This window comes from Syngnathus scovelli, chromosome 6 (assembly GCF_024217435.2).
Source record: "Syngnathus scovelli strain Florida chromosome 6, RoL_Ssco_1.2, whole genome shotgun sequence".
NCBI lineage: Eukaryota > Metazoa > Chordata > Actinopteri > Syngnathiformes > Syngnathidae > Syngnathus > Syngnathus scovelli.
In genome coordinates this window covers 17,203,871-17,225,471 of record NC_090852.1, presented here as the reverse complement: position 1 = coordinate 17,225,471, position 21,601 = coordinate 17,203,871, and the positions used below count along the sequence as shown (strand labels likewise).

At 43.5% G+C, this 21,601-nt stretch overlaps 1 protein-coding gene across 1 annotated transcript; it reads left to right on the top strand.

The window, feature by feature from the left end:
• The first annotated feature begins 1,171 nt into the window (after positions 1 to 1,171).
• Positions 1,172 to 21,548, top strand: ptprq (protein tyrosine phosphatase receptor type Q). Its single transcript, XM_068651097.1, has 46 exons — positions 1,172 to 1,231; positions 2,034 to 2,145; positions 2,665 to 2,773; positions 2,844 to 2,958; positions 3,857 to 3,926; positions 4,016 to 4,215; positions 4,459 to 4,687; positions 4,840 to 4,968; positions 5,039 to 5,185; positions 5,294 to 5,457; positions 5,595 to 6,045; positions 6,163 to 6,324; positions 6,384 to 6,563; positions 6,638 to 6,745; positions 7,101 to 7,382; positions 7,454 to 7,735; positions 7,969 to 8,089; positions 8,153 to 8,298; positions 8,362 to 8,510; positions 8,590 to 8,761; positions 10,090 to 10,407; positions 10,468 to 10,743; positions 10,876 to 11,027; positions 11,250 to 11,391; positions 12,127 to 12,390; positions 12,465 to 12,812; positions 13,207 to 13,316; positions 13,391 to 13,577; positions 14,157 to 14,395; positions 14,516 to 14,585; positions 14,975 to 15,133; positions 15,228 to 15,471; positions 15,533 to 15,606; positions 15,888 to 15,987; positions 16,390 to 16,518; positions 16,756 to 16,800; positions 17,022 to 17,048; positions 17,305 to 17,386; positions 17,467 to 17,557; positions 17,682 to 17,758; positions 17,837 to 17,971; positions 18,042 to 18,167; positions 18,300 to 18,445; positions 18,549 to 18,684; positions 19,350 to 19,473; positions 19,593 to 21,548. Exons 1-46 carry the CDS (start codon positions 1,172 to 1,174, stop codon positions 19,628 to 19,630), a joined length of 7,227 nt encoding a protein of 2,408 aa, XP_068507198.1. The 3' UTR covers positions 19,631 to 21,548.
• Positions 21,549 to 21,601: the final 53 nt, after the last annotated feature.

Below are 21,601 nucleotides of genomic sequence, written 5' to 3'. Positions count from 1 at the left end.
ATGCATGATCCCCGGCCCGTAGAGACTCGGCCAGGAAGAATGACCAAGCGTGCTTCAACGTGAACGTGACTTTATTCTTTATTTTAGACTTTATTCACACTCACCATGAAGTCCAAGTGAAACATAGAATATGTGTTTTAGTTATTTTGAATAATGTACTTTTATTTGATGTACACACCTGGATGAAAAATTCACATTATTGTCAGCCACTGTAACATTATGCAAGTTTGTTGATAAATTTTGGAATATCTGCATTTTAACTCTACGTCCGTGTCTGTCAGCTGGAAACTTTGACTTCCACAGAGTCACCGTGTCCAACACTTCCGTCACCGGAGGAAGAGAGAGTTGCCGTGGTTACCAGGCTGGCGTGGAGCTGCACTTCCAATGTGAGCACCTAGAGAGGGAAGATGGTTAATTGGGGGGGGTGCTTTGCCTTCTTGACCATCACCATGGGTACGCAAAGTACACATCAAACCAGTGTAGTGCCCATAATCCTCAAATGTTCATTGATGTCGCCCTCTTCTTTCTCTGAAGTGCCTACTCGGGGCGTGAGTGTGTCGCCATGTGCTTTCTCAGGCTGCAAGCTTGCGTGGATCATTACTAAGTCGACCCTGGAAACTGAATCAGGGGAACCTTACAGATGGATATCTTCAGGTACATTGGGGAGTACACCATCATTCACACGTTCACAACAATGGGCGATTCAATAAATCCAAGATGGTTATTCGAACAAGCAACTCTATTATCGAACAAATAATAATTAAGCATTATCTTAACATGTCATGCAGAAATGTTTGCGCCCCCCCACTTTCAACCAAGCTCCACCCCTTCCTGGTTCCTTCCAACGACCAGGTGTCCCATAACTCCCCAAAATGTAACTCTACCCAACACACACACATACAGCTGAGTAATGGATCTCATGACTTATTGAGTCGGCTTCATGAGCTCAACCCTGAATGTTTTATCTCCTCCAGCAGATAATGAAAGCATTCACTGTCTTCCGTCCTGAACGCCAAAACTGGAGCGCTGGATAGTTCCCCCATGACTAAATCTGCCAGGTTCAGTCATGGCACAGAGCGGCCTGTAGGCATTCTTCGGCCGCCTGGATTAATTGAACTGACTCCGGATGCAGTAGAGTGACTCAACTAAACCTTTAATTGGGCTTTTCATCATGGCCTTCTTTCATCGCATCCTGCTGCTCACACTTTGCATCGCTCTCAACCACTCACAGGTAAGCCATATTATTTTACATTTTTTAATCCACTTTTTTCTCTCTTGCTCTCAAGCTTGCTCTTTCTCCACACAAGAGTCACTTAAAGCTAATTCAATATCAAAAACACTTAGTAAATCATGCACAATGCAAATGTTTTTCCCTTTCTATACAATACTTTGGAATTGGAAGAACACGAGATGCAGCTGCAAAATGATTGCGTTCTATTCTTGTCTATTCCATTCACATCAATTATAAGAAATAATTGCCTCTCTTGCAGCATCTAATTAACCAGCAGAATTTATGGAGTGTATAGGTAGGTACGTAATGTTGTGCAAATAATAGTTAAGTGGCAAATATTAAATGACGGCGTCCATAGGTCTGTTTGGCAATTTGTTCCAATCTTTTTTAGAATCAATTATTGTCTTTGTCTGCACTTTTGAGAGAGTGCTTTTCCCTCGGAGGCATTCACTTTGCTTGACAAGCCGTTGTTTTCCCTGACACATTTTTCCACCGCAGCCTATTATTTCTGCTTTTATGCCTTATTGTCACTCCCCTCCCCTCTCATGTTCTGACAAATTACGTGTTGCTTTCCCCCACATAAAACAGAAAATAAACCATCTTATACTATATTTTATACTCGTCTTTATTTGGCCGCGATAAGTCTAATCAGCATCGTAAAGCGTTCGTTCGCCTTGAGGAAAGATAAGCCATCATTTAAATTAAAAATGAATTCCGATGAAAATGATAATCGTAAAAACCTCTTTTCCATATTGTTGGAGTCTTGTCAATGTGTGATTTGTTGTTTCTTTGTTTACCTCAGGCTGATGTTGAAGGTGTGAGTTCCTCCACACAATACGCAACCACCGTGTCCGCAACATCTTCAACCATCATCAGCCCGGGAGTCAGCCGAATGATCAATACCAATGAGAGCGGTGAGCCATGTCAATCCTCCATTTGTGTACTTTTTATAATACAAAAAACCGCAATATATTTCTATTGCTAAGTCAAGGTAGCATTTCAGTATCACTGAACAATTTGTAATTTTTTTTTTCTGTCATCATCACATTAAAGAAAAAGAATGTGCCGGTGTGTGAGTGACACCCACTGCTAAATTCCTTTGTTAACTTAAGCTCAATGTGTTTGAACTACGTGATGAACGACTCAGCACCGAGTGTCTTAAATGTCACTTTTAAGTGAAGCCTCAGATCCACGGCAACGCGAACGCCGTCCCACGCATACTTATTCCTTTGCTTTTCATAATGCTGTCCTTTTGAGTTCTCAAGTGCTCCAGAAATAAAATGGAAATTACATGACAGCTTAAGATAAAAGGGTATGAAAACTTCATTTTCAGTCACTAATACGCACGTGGTTATACATTTACAATGTACCTTTTTTTATAATACTTTATTTGACCTGTATTTTCTGAATAGTAACAAAATTTTCCTCTGTAGTTCCTGGTGCACCTTCAGGACTAAAGGGGCATCCTGTAGGATCCAACGGGATTCTTCTCTCCTGGACCATGCCACCTGATACAAGTGATATTGACGGATATATCATCAGGTATCATCTATTTAGCAATGCACCTTTGTTCAGAAAATAAAAATTGAAATATCTTATTAATACTTCCTAGATACAAGGAAGTGTGTCCCTACCCGGATCCTGTCTTCACACAAGTAACCAGGTACCTGGATGTCCCGGAGACTCTGCTCACCGACTTTACCTCGGGTTCCACGTATCACATTCAGGTACCAGTGGTCGCTATGCAAGACTTGTCGTTGTTAGTCATCCTGTGTGTTAGCGTTTCCTGCTGCCCATCAAGGAATCAAATTTGTGGCCTTCTCGTCACAACATTTTATCAGGAGACATACTTCATTTTCAAAATGAAAGTCTTGTTATTTCCCGGTGCCTTTGAGTAAAGCACTAAACCTTGAAAGTGCTAAATGCAGTTTAGTGAATGGCCACACAAGTTTGTTTTGAAGTCTATCTGGAATGTGTTCAACATCTATCTCACACTCAGTCGCTCCATCGGGCTCAATGTCGGTATTTGATCCCGATTGCATTATTAATCAGGTAAACAGAGCTATGGATCAGCCGGAGCTCCTTTCACAGTCTGTTTTGAGTGAATGAATGTCACAGTGCTTATTAGTTTAGAGAATTCATTAACCCACACTGACCCTTATACAAATGACATGTAAAAGCCTTCGTGGCACACTCTGTGATTATTTGCGTGTGTGCGTGTCATTTTACCACATTGGAGTTGTTAAAAGATACCCATCATCCATTTCTTTCAGTACACAACTTTTTTAATGACTGTCTGTTTCTTCAAAAATATTATAAGAATCAAAAATTCTTGACTTGAAAGTGGCTCTGGCTCTTCACCCAGCAGAGCCTCCAGGTCATATGTTGTGTAACAGTTTTTATTTTTTTTATTTAACCTTTATTTACCCAGGCAAACAATTACGAACAAGTTCTCATTTACAACTGCGGCCTGTTACATGGAAAAATATTTACTTGGTCAAGCACAAACTCCAGAGACCTAGCTATTTGTATACGAGCTACCAAAAAAAAAAAACTTCATATGCCCACTTAGTTGCCCCCATAACCAATTATTTGTTACAGTCCCATCCAAATGTTTGTCTTTAGGTGGCAGCCTCTTCTCCTGGTGGCATGGGACCATTCAGTAAACCTGTCTACACAAAGACCAATGAGTCCCGTAAGCACACACACACACACACAATTCTCCATTTAAAAAATGGACGTATGATACGAGTACAATCGTGTGTTTGTGTGTGTTGACTGTAGCTCCAGGACTGGTGACCAACCTGACCGCCTTTGCTCAAAATCACACCTCTGTGCTGGTCAAGTGGTTCCTGCCACATCGCATCAACGGCCTCATTACAAAGTTTTCCGTCAAGGCCAAGCACGCTCGCACGGGCCAGACGGTGCGCAACCTGGAAGTCAACGCCGAGGACATCATGATGGGAGCGCTGCCTCACTGCAATGTGCGCCCTTTAAAATGAACCTGCTTATTTTTAGATCAGTCTTTTCCAACCTTTATTAAGCTTGTGAAAAATGAAAAAAGTTGAGCAGCTTCAATATACGACTACTGTAAATACTCAAATTGTTCTGCCTGTTATTATACGTTGATGGACAAACATTTGGAGTGAAGATATCATAAATTTGGGATCAATTAAGTCAAATTTAATCATTTGGTTAATCCCAGCCCCGTTTGTGCCTGTGTTTAGGATGCTGCGGAAATTCTGTCTCGAGCGACCGTCAGCCCCTTGGAAATGACGGCGGTGTCTCCGCCCTACACGCTCGGGGCCGTTCCCTCCGCGGCCGCTTGGAGCGTGCCCATCTCCGTAGGGGTGGATCAGCTTCGGCCTTACACCGCTTATCTTTTCGAAGTGTCTGCTTTCACATCTGACGGGGAGGGACAGATCGCCTCCACCATGGTCCGCATGCCAGAGTCAGGTAGGGCGGGGAGAAAAAAAAAAAAAAAAAAAAAGTTTTTATAGGGTCAATTTACACGACAAGTCCAAATGCTCAATTCTGATTGAATGCCCTGTCTTGTTTTATTTTCCTACTATATGATTTTTTTTTTGGTTTGTGTTTTTGCACTCCAGCCCCAGAAGATGCTCCACAAAACCTCTCCGTATTGAACGTGACGTCTCGATCCATATCCCTCGCCTGGAACTCTCCCAATATCATCACTGGGAAATTCACCTATGTCGTCTTCCTATACGGGCCTACGGGTCAGTGCATATTGACTCTCCATGAATCCACATTTGTGAAATATAATTTGACTGTGTCTTTTGCTCGTAGGATACTTATACGAGAACAGCACAGCGGACATGCGATTCTCCTTAACCGGCTTAGCTCCGTACACAAAGTACTCGGTGGCGGTGGGGGCCAAAGCGGCCGGAGAAGTTGGTCCGGTGGCTCGGAATGATGTGAGGACGTCGGCTGAAGGTGACGACGTTTGTGTATGTCGATATATGTCAACCTTTGTTGACTTTGTTCTCAAAAAAAAAAAAAATGCTCATATTTGACGGTCGCCTTGTTGTATTGGTGGTGCAGCCCCCAGCGCTGTCCAGGACCTGGTGGCTTTTGCAGAAGATGCCGTTTCAGTCCGTGTGAACTGGAGAACTCCGGCCCAGCCCAACGGTCCAATCACTCATTACAGATTGCAGGTCCTGCTGAACGACACGCTGTTACAGGATATCACCCTCGTAGGAGAGCTGGTAAATTACTAATGGCTGCAAAACCTGCCAACAAAAAATTGGGGTGGATTTGGCTTTATGGGAAAAAATCTAATACTGGAAAAAAAAATGGACACCACTTTTTGTGACTTGTCTATCTGTAAACTTCCTCTCCACAGAATGCCAACACAACCGGTTCCTATGAAGACGAGTCACCCAGCCCCGATCAAAATGGCGGTCCAGGGCGGCGTAGGAGGAACGTTGAGCTGGGTCAGACCTCCACCGCTGCTCATATTGACCCCACGCAGTCTACCGACATCACCTCCCTCAGCTTCACTCATCTCAGAAGTGCTGAGCAAAACACAGATGCTCAAACCGACCAGAATTTGAACCCCTCCGTCACCCTCATGGTCACAGAGACATCCAGCGACACTTACCGGTCATTTCAGCCTCCCACTCTAGCTTTTTCTGCTACGCCCGTGCCGCCTGTTACGCTTCCACCCTGGCTGAGGACGCCAGATGCCGACGTGACCGCCGAGTCATCCCGCCTCACTAACACCCCGGGCACCTTACGCTTGTCCACTCGTCAGGGGTCTATCACAGCACACGCCGTGGCTTCCGGAAGTTCAGGTGCAGCCGCTACTACTGCTAATAAAATTGCTCACAAGAAGCATGAAATAAATTCTGCATTGTTAACAACAAATAAAACCAGACAATAGCCTAAATCATTTTTATTTATCTGTGCAGGTGTAAGCGTACGAGAGGAGATGATGGACCTGTCGACGGACGAGCTCTACTACCTGGTGTCCGACCTTGAACCTTTCACCGAGTACACGTTTAGGGTCGCCGCTTCCACTATAATAGGCGAAGGGCCGGCCGCTGACATCACCGAGAAGACCCGAGAGCAAGGTCAGTTGCCGTAATTGTATTAAGATTTACATGACGATAATATGATTGGTGTCTTGTAGTCCCCAGCTCAGTATTGGAACTTTCCTACCAAAACATCAGCTCCACCTCCATATTTGTCAGCTGGGCGGCGCCACTCAACCCCAATGGACGAATCACGCATTACACCGTCTACGGTCTAGCGCTGAACACTGATCAGCGTCTGAAGTGGGTTACAAACTCAACCAGCATACTGATAACAGGTAGCGTGCTCACCCCGCGGCAACACAGTTCGACACGGGTGTCACGGTAAGATTTGGAAATATATCCTTTGTAGATTTGGAGAAGTATACTGGTTATTTGCTTCACGTTGCGGCGTCGACGGCTGTGGGCGAGAGCTTGCTATCCCAGGAAGATGGCATCTTGGTTCTCACATTAGAAGACGGTATGTGTGTTGTATTTGTCCCATTCAAGATTTTTAAAAAAAATGGAATGCTAAAACAAATTGAACTATAATTGTTAAATGACTGTTTCCCTCTTTAGTGCGGGTATACAGAAATACTGAAAGAAATGTAAACCCCAAAATTCATAAAAATGAAAATAAGAGTTAGTGTCAGTTCGTTTTCGTTTTGTTTTAAAAAAGCATTTTCTTTTTTTTTTTTTAAATGGTTTGTTTCCATTTTACTACCTTCATTTTCTTAGTTTTTGTTTCCTCTAATGTTAAAATATAAAATAACAATAAATATTGGTCTCTCAATATGGCAGCGGGTTCTTATATGAGCTATCATTTTTCCCCTCAGAACCGGATTCCCCTCCAGTAAACCTCACGGTGGTGGACACCAGCTCCTCAACAGCCACCTTGACTTGGTCCGCCCCGGAGAAAGCCAACGGGGTGATCCAACAGTACACCATCCTCTACGAGAACCGGTCGTTTTCCAATTCAGTGAACACCTCCATCAACAAAGTCACTCTGACGCACCTGAGGCCCTTCACCTACTACAACGTCTCTGTGATGGCCTTCACACGTTTCGGCCATGGCAACCAAACTTCGGACTATTTACTTGTGTTGTCTGGGGAGGATGGTGGGTTTATGGAAAATTCAACAAAGTCCTATTAGAATCAGTCCTTACAGAATCTTTTGTTTTATTTCCAGTGCCGGGCAGTCCTCCATACAGCCTCGCTTACGAGTCACTCAGTCCAAACGAGGTGAACGTGACCTGGTTGCCTCCGTTGGTGCCCAATGGCGTCATAATCCACTACAGCTTGGAGTTGTGGAATTCCACCCACTACCTCAACCTCACCTCCCCTATCAACTTCCTGCACCTGACCCACTTGAAGAAGTTCGCGCGCTATCGCGTCACGGTGCAGGCGCACACTCGGGCCGGGCCGGGGAACTTCAGCACGGAGCCGCTCAACATCACTACGCTGGAGGATGGTGAGATGGACAGATGGACTGCTGGGGAGGGGTCAAGTAGAGAGTCTTAATTCCTTTATTTCTTCTCTGCGTCTTTTCCTTCCATGTGCTTTTTCTTCCCCCAACAGGTCGGCGACAATTAACCATTTTTTTTTAATCCTAGCACCAGAAGACCCTCAAGTGTCCAGTGCCACAGTTTCTCTCTTGATTGTATTGTTGTTACATGACTGGACAGTTTCTCTCCCACATCACAGCTCCAGACACGCCTCCTCGATTCCTCCACGCCAGGAAGTTATCCAACTCTGAGGTTGAGTTGTCCTGGCAACCGCCCCTCGAAGCCAATTCGGAGATACTCTATTACGTTGTGAGAGTGTGGTGAGTTTCTGTGCATTGTCCAACGATGAAACTACAAAAGTGTTTAGCAAACGTCTTTTCCAGGAACGAGACAATGGATCTGCTACAGAATGCGACTGAGACGTCGGTGATTATTAACTTGGACCTTGAGAGTCTCTACAATGTATCCGTCTCCAGCTGGACCAGGCTGGGAGACGGAGCGATGAGGGCCTACATTATCTCTGACGCAGGTAACAGATGAACGAGAATGCAGTTAATACATTTGTAGTCTCTGATCAGCATTTGTCCTTCAGAACCCCTTGAACCACCCCGGAATGTGAATTTTGCAAACATCACTACCTCCTCTGTAACCTTGCTATGGTACCCACCCACGGAACCAAATGGGATCGTTATCGTTCATTATACAATTTACTACACTCAGAACAATACTGTGGCCAAGCAGGTGAGACGCAGGAAAAAGTTTTAAGTTTACCATGTGTCAAAAAAAATCCCACCACTCATGTCAGGTTGTCCTGTTACAGGAAGTTCCGGTTTCAGATTTGATTGTTCCTCTACCACCTGACACTCTCCTGTACTGGACTCTAACTGGTCTTATTGGGGGCACAAACTACACAGTATGGCTGACTTCCAGTACTGTACTTGGGGATGGAGGAGTCTGGAGCGAGCCACTTACCTTGCTCCTACCGGAGGACGGTCAGTCCCGTACACATCAACACCGAGATACGCAACATAAGGAATACACAGTCTTGTAAGAGCTGATTTAAGAGGAAAAAAAAAATAGTCTTCATCAACACGGCGCATTATCTTTCTCCTTACGGCTTTTGAATTCTGTCTCACGATGAGCATATAAATTAGTCGTAGTTTCACCGGAGGCCACGTCTGCACACTTTTTTCAACACTCTCCTTCCACCTTCCCCCCAAAAAATGACATAAAAACTCAGCTCAGGCTGCTCTGTGAAAGGAGATAACTCCCCGTCTAGCAAACTGTCTTTTTTTTTTTTTTGTGTCCCGAGGACAACCAGTTTGTATTTCCTTTCACTTAGCAGGATGAAAGTTAAGTGGGATTAGAAGGGGAAAAGAACAAAGCGAGAGTGCAAAAAAAAGCGCTTGATGTTAGACGAAAGGCTGACAGGTCTCGTGAGCGGGATTTCGCACGCTGCCCTCGTGCCGCCGTTGCCATGGGTACGGGCATTCTCCCGCACGCATATTCACTTGAACCCTGCTGTGAAGAGGCTTTGTTTTTATGTGATTTTATGAAAAAGAGTGCAGATGGCTTCCAGTGTTTTAGCCTCAATCCAGCAGGCATGTCGTGGCAAAAAAAAAAAAAAAAAAAATGCTCCTGAAATGATGACGCCTGGTTACTGACTGTGTATCTCTGCCTGTGATCTAGCCGCTCCACTCTCGGCCGAGCAGCGGACCACCACGCCGCCTTGTCTCTACCACTCAGCCAAGCCCAGCGGGGGGGTTCGCTCCCCCCCTAGGCACTGACTCCACACATACGTGGCCTACCTCAATCCCCTCCCTCATTGATCTTATTCCATTTACCCTTCCCATTCTTCTCAGGTTTAACATGCAGGATGAGTATTGCCTTCGCAAGCTTTGTTTTTCCCCTTAAGGCAAATTTCCCTTCTAAACGCCACTCTTTTGTTCTCTATCACACATTTCCAGATGTTTCTATTGTTGCCTGCTAAGTGCAACACTTCTGCTCTAATGTGACAAATGATGACTGACTCCTTCACATTAAAGGAGACATATTTAGAATTCCCAGGTATTATAATAACATTATCAGGCTTTGCATTTGATATCTGGGTCTTCAAACGAGGTCACAATGGGTCGGAAAAAAAGAAAAAGTAAATTAGAATAATGGTGTCACAATTTAGCAAAATTCTGAACAGCATCCTAACTATTTTTATACACGCTATTAAATATTCAATTTTCAATATGTCCCTTTTAATGTACAAAAAAAAACTGTCACTCAATAAAACTGGAATGTAACACGATCCCACTCGTCTTCCCTTCAGTGCCGTCCGACTCGGTCCACAACCTGACCGCTCAAATCTTCAGCTCCACCGCCATCATCGTGAGCTGGGACCCTCCCCTGGAGCCCAACGGCCGCCCCCATTACATCCTCACCTTGCAGGAGGCCGGCGTCATCCCCGTGTTACCCAACCACCCTCCCGTGGTCAACAAAACCATCACGCGCACCACCACCGACAACGTCTTCCTCTTCACTAAACTTCGGAAGTATTTCCCTTACGTGTTGACCGTTACCCCGGCGACCGGTGCTGGCCCCGCCCATAACCACACCAGCACTATGTACCTGAGGACGGATGATGACGGTTAGTCCAAAGACACAATCATTGTTCATGCTTTTGTGACATACCTGTTTTTGCCCTCAGTCCCCAGTTCCGCCCCATTGCTGGTCTCGGCGGCGAACTTGTCGTCATCTTCCATCGCCGTGGCGTGGCAGCGTCCCCTGGAGGCCAACGGGGAGATCACCGAGTACATCGTCACGCTGTTTGGCCCGGGGGGATCAAACATCATGCAGACGCCCGAGAGCTCCTTCACGCTTACCAATCTACAGCCGTACACGGCTTATAACCTAAGCATCACCGCGGCGACGCGGAAAGGCTCAGGGCCAGCGCTCGTATTAATGCTACACACTGATGAGGGAGGTAAGTGAGCGTGTGTGTCCTTCATTAGTGTTGAAAAAAGGGGAATTGAATCATTATTTAGTTTTTTAATATGACTCAAAAAAGTAGATTTCTGAAAAATGATTGATTACTTTATAAATTTTTGTGTTTCAGGTCCCGTGTCCCCTCCCCGCAACTTGACCATCTTCAACCACACGGCCGTGTCGGTGTGGTTGAGCTGGGAGCCTCCTCTGGAACCCAACGGAGTGGTCCTGCAGTACGGCTTCCGGATCCGAGAACTCATCACACACACCGTCACACACCGGGTAGCGTCAATTTCACACGCCGGAAGCCCTCTCCGTAATAACGAAAACATGGAAGTGCACTCGGGAAAAAGACACACGTGTTGCATGGATTAGTGGCTCTAATTTCACACTCCAGATGCCACTGGAAGTTAACATTATATTCACCCGCACGTGCGCAAACAATAAGATATCATCAGCAAGTAATCAGGATCGGGTGACTAACGTGTGTGTGCACTATTACAGAATTCATCCGGTCCATCAACCACTGAGTACATCTCCGGCTTCAGGCCCCATAGGTCCTACGAGATCAGTGTTTACAGTTACACGCGAGTAGGCCATGGCAACCAGTTTAGCAGCCCGGTGACCTTCACCACCAACGAGTCGGGTAAGAAAAGACAAGAATAGTCACATTTATGGAAAATATCTGCAAAAACACACCTCACGATGTCAATGCAACAATTTTATGCTCTTCCCTTTTTCTTTAACAATAATTTTTTGTTCGTTTTTTCAAAATGACTGTACTGAGTGGAAAATGAAAAAAAGAAAAAGAAAATAATACTTGCTATTAGCCGTCGCCTGAGTGATGTGAGGAAAAAATAGCAGTACTGGTAATGCATGTGCACGAGAAGCGCCGGAGTTACACTTTCGGTTATTTATTTAACCAAATGAATCAAACGCACACAGTATACAAAATGAGAACAAGACTCATCCCCAGATGCTCTCTCCGAAATATCCAGCCAATCCAACTCCTGCTCCATCACTCACGAACCAAATAATTTTTTTTACTTTTTTAATCTTTTTATTCTATTTATTTATTTTATTTTATGCACTGATCAGCTGGCACTTTTAAATTTCGTTGTACAAGTGAGACAATGACAATAAAGATCTATTCTATTTTAACACTAGCTTAACTAATGTTTGATATGTTAGGTTCAGTAAGAGCTAAAATATTCTGTGTATTTGCTTATCTAGAAATCTATAATGTTCTGTACTAATACAATTCCCCGCTTGTTTTAGTCTGAATAATATAACCGAACCTCCCCTCTTTTGGGAGACAAAGATGAATCATTACTCGAGCTAATATTAGAAGCTCAACATATCTGCTTTTTTGTGTCTGCAGTGTCAGAAGCTGTGGGGAACCTGTCGTGTTCAGGAGTCAGCTGGGATTCCATTCAGTTATTATGGGATCCTCCGCTCAACCCCAACGGGCAGATCCTTTTTTATGAGATTGTAATGGACTTGGACTCGTACCAGGTCAACGCAGCAGAATACACGGTGACCGGACTGCCGCCGGACCGGGAGTACATACTCAGTGTGGCCGCCGTCAACTCAGCGGGATCCGGAGAGCCAATTAACTGCACTGCTTCTACGCTTTCCGAGTCAGGTAATGTAATCCTTCGGTGAATTGAAAACTCAAAAGAGTGGGTGTTAATCCTTAATCCTGGTCTTTCTGTTTAGCTCCATCTGCCCCTCGCTTCCTCGCCGTCTCTCAAGTCACGGCCGTCAACGTGACACTGGAATGGGCTCCTCCACTTTCTATCCCGGGCCTACTCAAAGAATACCGCCTGGTCACAGAGTTACTTGACACAAAATGCCAACCCGACGGCCTAATCCCCGCCGAAGAACCGGCCTCGGATTGCTTGGAATCGAGTGTCACCGTGTTGGTCAACGCTTCGGAAGCGGCCCCGGGTTTCACGCTCCATCCTCTGGCGAAATATCAACACTACCGTTTCAAAGTGGCAGCGGTGACCAATGCTGGAGTTGGAGAATATACAGAGTGGATTTATGTGCAAACCCTTGCAGGCAGTAAGAATAATTACAAACTAGCCTCCCTCATTCTTCAAGTCAGCTGGGATAGGCTCTAGATCACCCGCATTCTTAATGAGAACAGACAGTATCTAGTAGAAAATGGATAGATTCCCTTAATTGGTATAGCTCGACCAAATTAATTACTTGTATTTACATTAAGGCTAATACAGCCAAAGCGTCCATCGAACCACGCACTCAACCGTTGTTTTCATTATTCCCAACATTTCTGCGTTGATGCAACGCAACGGTAATCAGCTGTAATGCTTCTCTTTAATCTTTGAAATTAGAAGTTCCTGCGGGAATGGAATTAATGAGTTAAGCAGCAATGGCGAAAGGAGGGGGGGGGGGGGGGGGGAGTGTTTATATAATGATGTGTGTGTCTATCTGTCAGACCCAGATGCCCCTCCCCGTGATATCAGAATACTACCTACCTCCGGCAGCTTCCGTATTGACTGGGACCCTCCGGATATTATTTCCGGACCGACGTCCTATCTCGTGCAGGTGATTTCTCTCGCAGTCAGTAAACGCCGATAAAGTTCACAGTTTACTGAAATTTCCAACTCATGCACTGTTAGGTGGGCGGACCCGGTTTGAATTACTCCATCATCCGAGCGCCAGGGGAGTTGACGACGGTGGTTGTAACTAACCTGACGGCGTTCTCGCTTTATTCCGTGATGGTCACCGCCTTCACCGGCCCCGTAGAGAACGCCGCCGAGGACGGGAAGGCCATTGGGCCCTTTGTGTTTCAAACGCTAGAAGAAGGTGAGTGGGGAAAGTTGTGAAGAGAGGAAAAAAAACGATTGCTGAAAAGTTTTTGCAGCCTACTGCAGATTCTACCATATCAAATGATTTATTTGGACTTTATACAGCATTGATTATTTGCATTTTTTAAAGTGTGTGGCCAAAATATTCAGCGCTAATCAATTGTATGATAAATGAGAAATATATTTCACAGAAGGCAGCAGACCATTTGGGAGAAAAAATGACGGAAATAGTACTATAAATTAAAAAAAAATAAGGAAAAAAAACGGCATAAATCCATAGCCAAGGATTACTTAGGCCTTAGAAATATAAAAATGTTCTAATCCCTAATGCATTCTGTAAGATTTAATGGAAGATCATCTGAAATATACTTTAACATAATAACATAGCCAAGAAAAACTAAGCATGGAAAAAATATATTCCAAAAATAGTTACTGTTTATCCTCCAGAAGCTAATCTCTAATCCCGAAAGATGTAATTAAGTCCCAATAAAATACATATTATGCAAAAAATGACTGAAGTTTGCTTATTGCTGACACAGGTACTGTACAGAGACAATAAAAGCATTTGTGTCTGCAGAGCCTAAAGACCCCCCAAAGAACGTGGTAGTCTCCATCATCCCGGATGAAGTAAACCGGGTCAAGGTGACCTTCACGCCGCCGGAAGAACCCAACGGAAGAATCACGTCCTACTTTGTGTACGTCTACGAGAAAGAGCTCCTGGTGAGAAACGTCAGCCTGAATACCACTCAAAATGACGACGACATGCTGACTGCCGTCATCGACGGTCTGAAAGGCGGTCACGACTACAGTATTCAGGTGAGGGGGCGGAGCTTCTATTCTTCACTGTTTAACTAATTTCAGCACCCTTGTTAAACTTAAACCCATAATTGGTCTTTGCACATGACGTTCTCGCTCATCCAATGTGTTTGTTTGTAGATTTCCGCAAAGAACGGCGCCGGTCGCAGTCCACCCAGCCCGCGCGTCCAGATAACAACAGGAATCAAAGGTACGGCGATTCCCACTTATCGCCGAGGCATGCTTGCCCGAGCCTGTCTACTTCTGACACTTCTAAATTGAATTCCCATCTGGGTGCGCCTTGAGGAAGAGCACGCTTTCTGTCACGGTTCGAAGCACATCCCGTCCTTGGCATGTTTGTGTAAAAATGATAGGACACAAAAAAACATTTTGATTTGTAAATGTTGATAGGAATTTAGACATGATCATCATTTTTTCAGAATCAATACTTTTTCGTCATATCTTTGTTTTGTGGTTTGCTGTAAGAAAATTTAAATGCAAAATGGGTACCTTGACTTAAAAATTGGGAAATACTACTTCAGTGGTTGTGCGTGTTTGTGTGACTCAATAATGCTGATTTTTTAGTTTAATGTTTTGCAGCACCGGCCAAGCCCGCTCAAAGACCCCAGGCAGCGCTCGGCCACAGAGGGGTTGCCATGGTTACCCACAAGAGTATCACCATCCGCATGCCGGCGTGTTTCTATAGTGACGACAACGGGCCAATTGCAAAAATTCAGGTCATCGTGGCTGAGTCAGGAGGTACAGTCTTCATAAATGTCACTTGGAGTATGTTGGACTTTGACAAAAGCACGAAAAAAAATATATTCATGCTTCCCATTCTATCATGTCACAGTGAAGGATGCCGCAAACCTTACGACCTGGAGGAACGCCTTTTTCAAACACCCCGGCCCGTACGTGACGGACCGGGGCTTCCCCAACCCGCCGTGTCCGGGGGACACTCGCGGGGTACCCGAAAGCCTCCGACGCAATCGCACCATTGCGGAGACGTATGTGATAGGAGAGCGCGACGAGTGTATGCAGGAGAACCACACGGACCCGTTGTGTAACGGACCTCTGAAGGCCAACACTGTCTATGTGTGAGTGTTCCATCATGTGTTTTTTTTAATAAATCAAAACTAATTTGTGTGTATTCAACAGGTTCAAATTCAGAGCAACCAACATCATCGGACAATTCACTGACTCCCAATACTCTGAGCATATTAAAACTGCAGGTACAAACACAATACGGGTGCATTTCAATATATTGGAATATTGCTAATTGATTTCTAACTTGGCTTTTGCCGTAGCCAATCAGAGGACAGAAAAATGCTGATGTCATCGAGAGCCAGCACCTCAGCAATTGCCTTGCTGGCTCTCACACACATCATCATCAATGTCATTTCATCACGATTTAATAAATAATTCTAATGTATCGAGATGCACCTGTGAATACACAAGAAAAAAATGAATAGATCCAAAATGAATGCTTGACACTCCTTTTCTCTCCCTGTAGCTTATGGGCTGCTGAGCAGAGACGAGCAGATCATCTTGGGTGTGCTCCTCTCCTTCTTCTTGGCAATGCTGCTGATTGTCATCATCTGTGTGTCCGTCAAGTAAGGAAATGGAAAGACTTTTGTTGAATAATCCACAAAACACTTAAGAACTAATCAAAGCACTCAGGCTGACCAAAAAAAAAAAATACAAGGACAATTCATGAATAGTAGAGGTAGGTTTTATTGTATTTAATGTTCCTGAAGTATATCAGCAGAAGACCAGACAAACAATAAAATGAGATATACTACTCATACTGAAGCAAGGACAAATTGTAAAAGTCAAATGTTTTGAATGACAGATTTAGCATAATCCTTTCTTCCTGCAGATTCTGTTGGTAAATGTTCTAGAATTTCTCACCAAAGAGGATTACTGTAATCATGTATGATCAAAAATGCAAATAAGAAGAGAACCCGGTTGATTTTGCAGAATCAATCAGATTGTATTATTTCGTCATTCGCCAGGATCCACCAGCGTAAGAAGGAGGGCGGAACGTATTCCCCCCGAGAAGCGGAGATCATCGAGACCAAGTGTAAACTGGATCAGCTGATTGCTGTGGCCGACTTGGAGCTGAAGCAAGAAAAAGTCAAACGGTGGGCAGATGAAATCCAACATTGTGCAAGTGTCTGCATCGAAATATTTATACATCAAGCACTGAAAAATCCCTTTAAATGATTTATTGCTTTTTATAATATGCTAAGAAAACAGTTTTGAGTCAGACAGGTTAAAAAAGACATTATGTACGTTGCACAATGAAGTTTTGAGGCGCCTTTATTATCGAAATTTGTGTAGTCAGCTTCCGACACTCAGCACTTTTTACCACCCACCAGGTATTCGTCCTTCTTCTTCAGACGGAAGGAAATATACGTCATCCAGTAAGTGTTTCTCCTGGATTTTTATTATTATTATATAATATATTAATTATTTTATTTATTTTTTTGCCGTCTCCAACTGTTAATGAATAAAGCGCCTTTACTTAAGCAGACAAAAATAAATTCTTGTAATGAGGATTTTCTGTGCAGAAATAGCTCTGACGCAGTTGTGATTAAGCTTTTTTTTTTTTTTCCTTTTTTCTGCTCCATCTATTTTCATCTAGACTTCTCAGCTACAGGAAATCGCTCAAGTAAGTCGCCCTGCATAAATAATGTATAAATGTGTATGAATAATATGCTGACAGTGGCTGCGGCATCCCAACACAACGTTTCGTGCTGCTCTCCGAACGGAAGTGTTACTCTCACACACACGCTTTCATAAATATGATACAGATTGTGAAGGTTATCTAATGTTGTGGCTATTTAGTTTTCATGTGTGATAGAAAATCATGCGGAAAAATTAATTCCAGTTACTAAGGTTTGTCCCTCACTTGAATTTTTCTCAAGGCCTGTCAACAAGAAGTCTTTCCTCCAGCACGTTGAGGATCTATGCAACAACGACAATGCCAAATTCCAGGAGGAATTTTCCGTAGGTGGACGTTAAATCTATTTGATTTTTGTTTATTTATGAAATTGGACTCTTTGCACTCCCTTTTTTTTCCTTATCAGGAGCTACCCAAACTACTTCAGGACCTGGCCACGACGGACGCAGATTTGCCTTGGAACAAATCCAAGAACCGGTTTCCCAATATAAAGCCCTGTGAGTACAGAAACAAAAAATGTAGTATATAAAAGTATATATATACAGGAAGTCTTCAGTTGATTAGAAAAAAAAAAATGTACGAACAATAATTTCCAGTTGTTGAAAATGAAAATGTATCCAGATAATAACAATCGAGTGAAACTGCTGTCAGAACCGGGAACTGCAGGCTCGGACTACATCAACGCCAGTTTTGTCTCAGTGAGTATCAATCGATGAGAACCTAACAATGCAGCCATTTTTTTTCCGTTAGCATAATTTTTTTTTTTTGCGCCAAAGGGCTATCTGTGTCCAAATGAGTTCATCGCCACCCAGGGTCCTCTACCCAACACAGTGGCTGACTTTTGGAAGATGATCTGGGAAACGGGCACCTGCGCCATCGCCATGCTCACGCGGTGTCATGAAAAAGGCCGAGTGCGTCAATATTACACTCCGCAGATCACAAATCTTTCTCCATTTTAACACATTTTATGTCCCGTTTTAGATTCGCTGTCACAAATACTGGCCAGAGGACAACAAGCCCATGTCAGTATTCGGTGACATCCTTATTTCAAAAGTATCCGAAGAAATCCTTCCTGATTGGACAGTCAGAACGCTTAAAGTGGAAAAGGTATTTTCATGGAACAGATTCAAATTTGCAATGCTGACCTAGCTGCAGGCAGTCAAGTACAAACCAAGCATCCAAATTAAAATAAAAGAACAGACACGAGGGAAACATCCTAAATATGTTTTCACCCTGCAGCACGGACACTACATTTTAGTCCGCCACTTCAACTACACGTCGTGGCCCGAGCACGGGGTCCCGGAATGCTGCGGCACCCTCATCGAGTTCGTCCGGGCGGTCCGAGGCCACCGGCACGAAAACACCACCATAGCGGTCCACTGCAGGTACGCGTTTTCATTTCAATTAACTGGTCTCTTTCCACCCAGCCATTAAAATGAGAGTGAGCAAATCCAACAAATAAAACGTCGTCATTGTGTGTCGCCTCAGTGCCGGCGTTGGCCGAACGGGCGTGTTCATCGCTCTGGACCATCTGATTCAACACATCAGAGATCACGACTTTGTGGACGTTTACGGCCTGGTGGCTGAGCTGCGCAGCGAGAGGATGTGCATGGTGCAGAATCTGGTAAGCAAATAACATTGAAATGAACAAGAGGCAGAAAAGTGACACTCTGAAAAATAATCTTAAATTATGTTGGCTGGCTTTTCAGCATCAGCAAACGTGTCTGTAGTTGGCCTACTTTACTCATCATGTTCCCCTTGTGATCTCCTTCCCTGTGAGGCATTATGAGAAAATTCTCTTTTTCTTTTTTGTACTAAGATGATCTGGCAGTGGATTAAACGTGTATGGTGAGCAGGATTCCCCCATCCTGATGATAACATGGCGCTATCCTAAAATCACCCGGCTCGCTCATTACTTATGGATCACTTGTGTGTGCTCTTCTGTTGTTATTATCACAGCTCATGTTTTTTTTTTTTTATTATATATATACATTGTGGGATTCACATTTGTTGCTCATTACCAGATATAATTCTCCGTAGCATTCATTTCTATGTGATGCCTCAATCCAAACCAAGTTTTTTTTTTTTTTTTTTGTACAACTCTTGTATTGCATCCCACGAGCATCTAATAAAATATCGGGTGTTGTGCAAACCGCATAGTGAGAAGATGGATTGGGTACGCGTTACCTATTGTCCCTTTCGGCTGCATATGTGCGACAACTTGGCCTGATCAGCATGTTTTGCTAGTGCCGCTTGCTATTTTCAGAAATGTGTGTGTGCTTGTGTTAGGCCCAGTACATCTTTTTGCACCAAAGCACGTTGGAACTGCTGAACAACAAAGGCAACAGTCAGTCCATCTCGTTTGTCAGCTACTCCGCTCTGGAGAAGTTGGACTCACTGGACGCAATGGAAGGTAAACAATGTTTGTCACATATTTTGCAAGTGAAAGCCTCAAAAAGTTTGGACAATAAACTTTTTGGGCGTATTAACATGTTCTGCAAAATCCATGTCTCACTACACTTGTGTCTACAGGTGACGTTGAACTGGAATGGGAAGAGACCACCATGTAGACAGACACTTTTGCCTGTAGGTGGCTGCCTTATTTTTCGGATTTGATGAAAAAGACGAGGAGAATCAGTCTATGGAACGTTGCTACCTTCAAGGACCTTCTGAAAAGTAGGAACATTCCATTACATTTTTGCACACATGGAATCCGCTGCGATGACTGGATCGTATTGTGCGCTGTTTTTGTAAGATAATGTATTCAGCCATATTTTCTTTATTTTCTACATCGTTCCTTGAAAGGTTGACTGCGTTCCAATTTTTGGTTTAGAGCCTTTTCCCAAGAGTGATCAGTCATAGCTGCTTGGATTTTTATTCTCGTGTTGTAGTCTTTTACGGCCGACCTTAATGCTTGAACAAGGGGCACCCTCGACGACTCTTACGCGGAATGAAGTTGTCGTGACCTTGCACTGTTATGTTACAAAATGAACACACTGTGATTCGGGTATGCGTCTGTGTGTGAGAGAGAGAATTTACATATTGTTGAAATTAGAGCATATGAAAACCAATGTTCCACTATATAGCAGTCATTTATCAATGGGAGCCATTTTGTGTGGCGCACATCCATTTGGTATTAAATATAGAAGTGTATAAGTACATTATTTGGACATGATTTTAATGATTCCTCTGTTTTCTGGTCATGTGACTTTTGCAAGCTGAGCCATGATTGGTTGTTATCTGAAACCTGAGTGGTGTCTTTTTCAAATATGTTCAAAATGGCCGCCCCCTTAGTTGGGAAGATTTTGCTACTTAATATTCCACAAACCCAAAATGAATCACATGTTTAGACCTGTTGGGCAGCATCAAACTTATTATTGTAAGGAATATTTTGGAGCCAATCCAGTGTAAAACCTATGCAGACAATTTCTTCATTTCTCAAGTGCTGTCACATTCGGTATTTCATCCCCGTGCCGTAATGAATGAGTTCAGCGCCTGTGTGCTAACGGCACAGGAAAACCATTACAGGCTGATTTTCCCGTAAGCCCCCTGCCCTCCATCCTTAGCACCCCCTTTTTCCATCCGCCTGCTGCAAAAAATGTTATCAGTGCGGCTCCACACTTCAGAGTCAATATTGACAACACACAAAGATGCACAGAGAGTAAAAACTACTTTATTCTTTCATTTTCTCCAAACAAACAAAGAAAAAAATTAGAAATACTCCTTTTTAATAATAAACATGTTGATCTTTAAGAAATCTCCTTTTGTTTTTGTTATAAATAGCGTGAGGGTGCAAATATTCATGAATGCTTCCACAGTGAGGGTGCATGAGGTCCCCATGACAACCGCGGAGAAATGAGGGATGGAGGAGGGCTCAGGACTGGGAGGAAGGAAATAAAAACTACAAAATGCAACTTTTCTAGAAATTGCTTGTGAATGCTGAAGAGAAAAACTAGAATTTCTAAAAATTTGGGGAATATGAGATTTGAAAAAATCTGTTTTGACGATCTAATGGTTTGAGTTTTATTGAAATGTGGAAGAATTACAAAATCTGTAATTGTGGGAGCTCTGGGAGTGTTTGAATAGTAAAAAAATAGTTGCCAAGTCCTGAATGAGCTGAAAATTTTGACTTGGAATGGTTTAAAACGATAAATTCAATACAATAAATCCAAATGGAGACAAATAGAAAGTGATGGAATGTTCGATATGTCAGCATACATCCCAAATGAAATTTTCACATTGTCCAATTTGAATATTTGACCCAATTGAGAAAACTGGAAGAAATGGAAAATGTGCAATTTCCGGAGGAGAACATATGTACTCTTCAGCATTCACACCATAAATAAATATTTTATAAAATGACATCAGTGGACGCAACGCTTTATGATACAAACACAGACGACAGCCGCTTGCGTCCATTTTGGAAGCTTTACATGCTAAATGGCTCTCATCATGTCAGTGAGAGTTCAGAAAAAAAAAAAACAACAATCATCCAAACAACAAAGCAGGGAGTAGACAAGCGTTTCCCTAAAATGGATCCT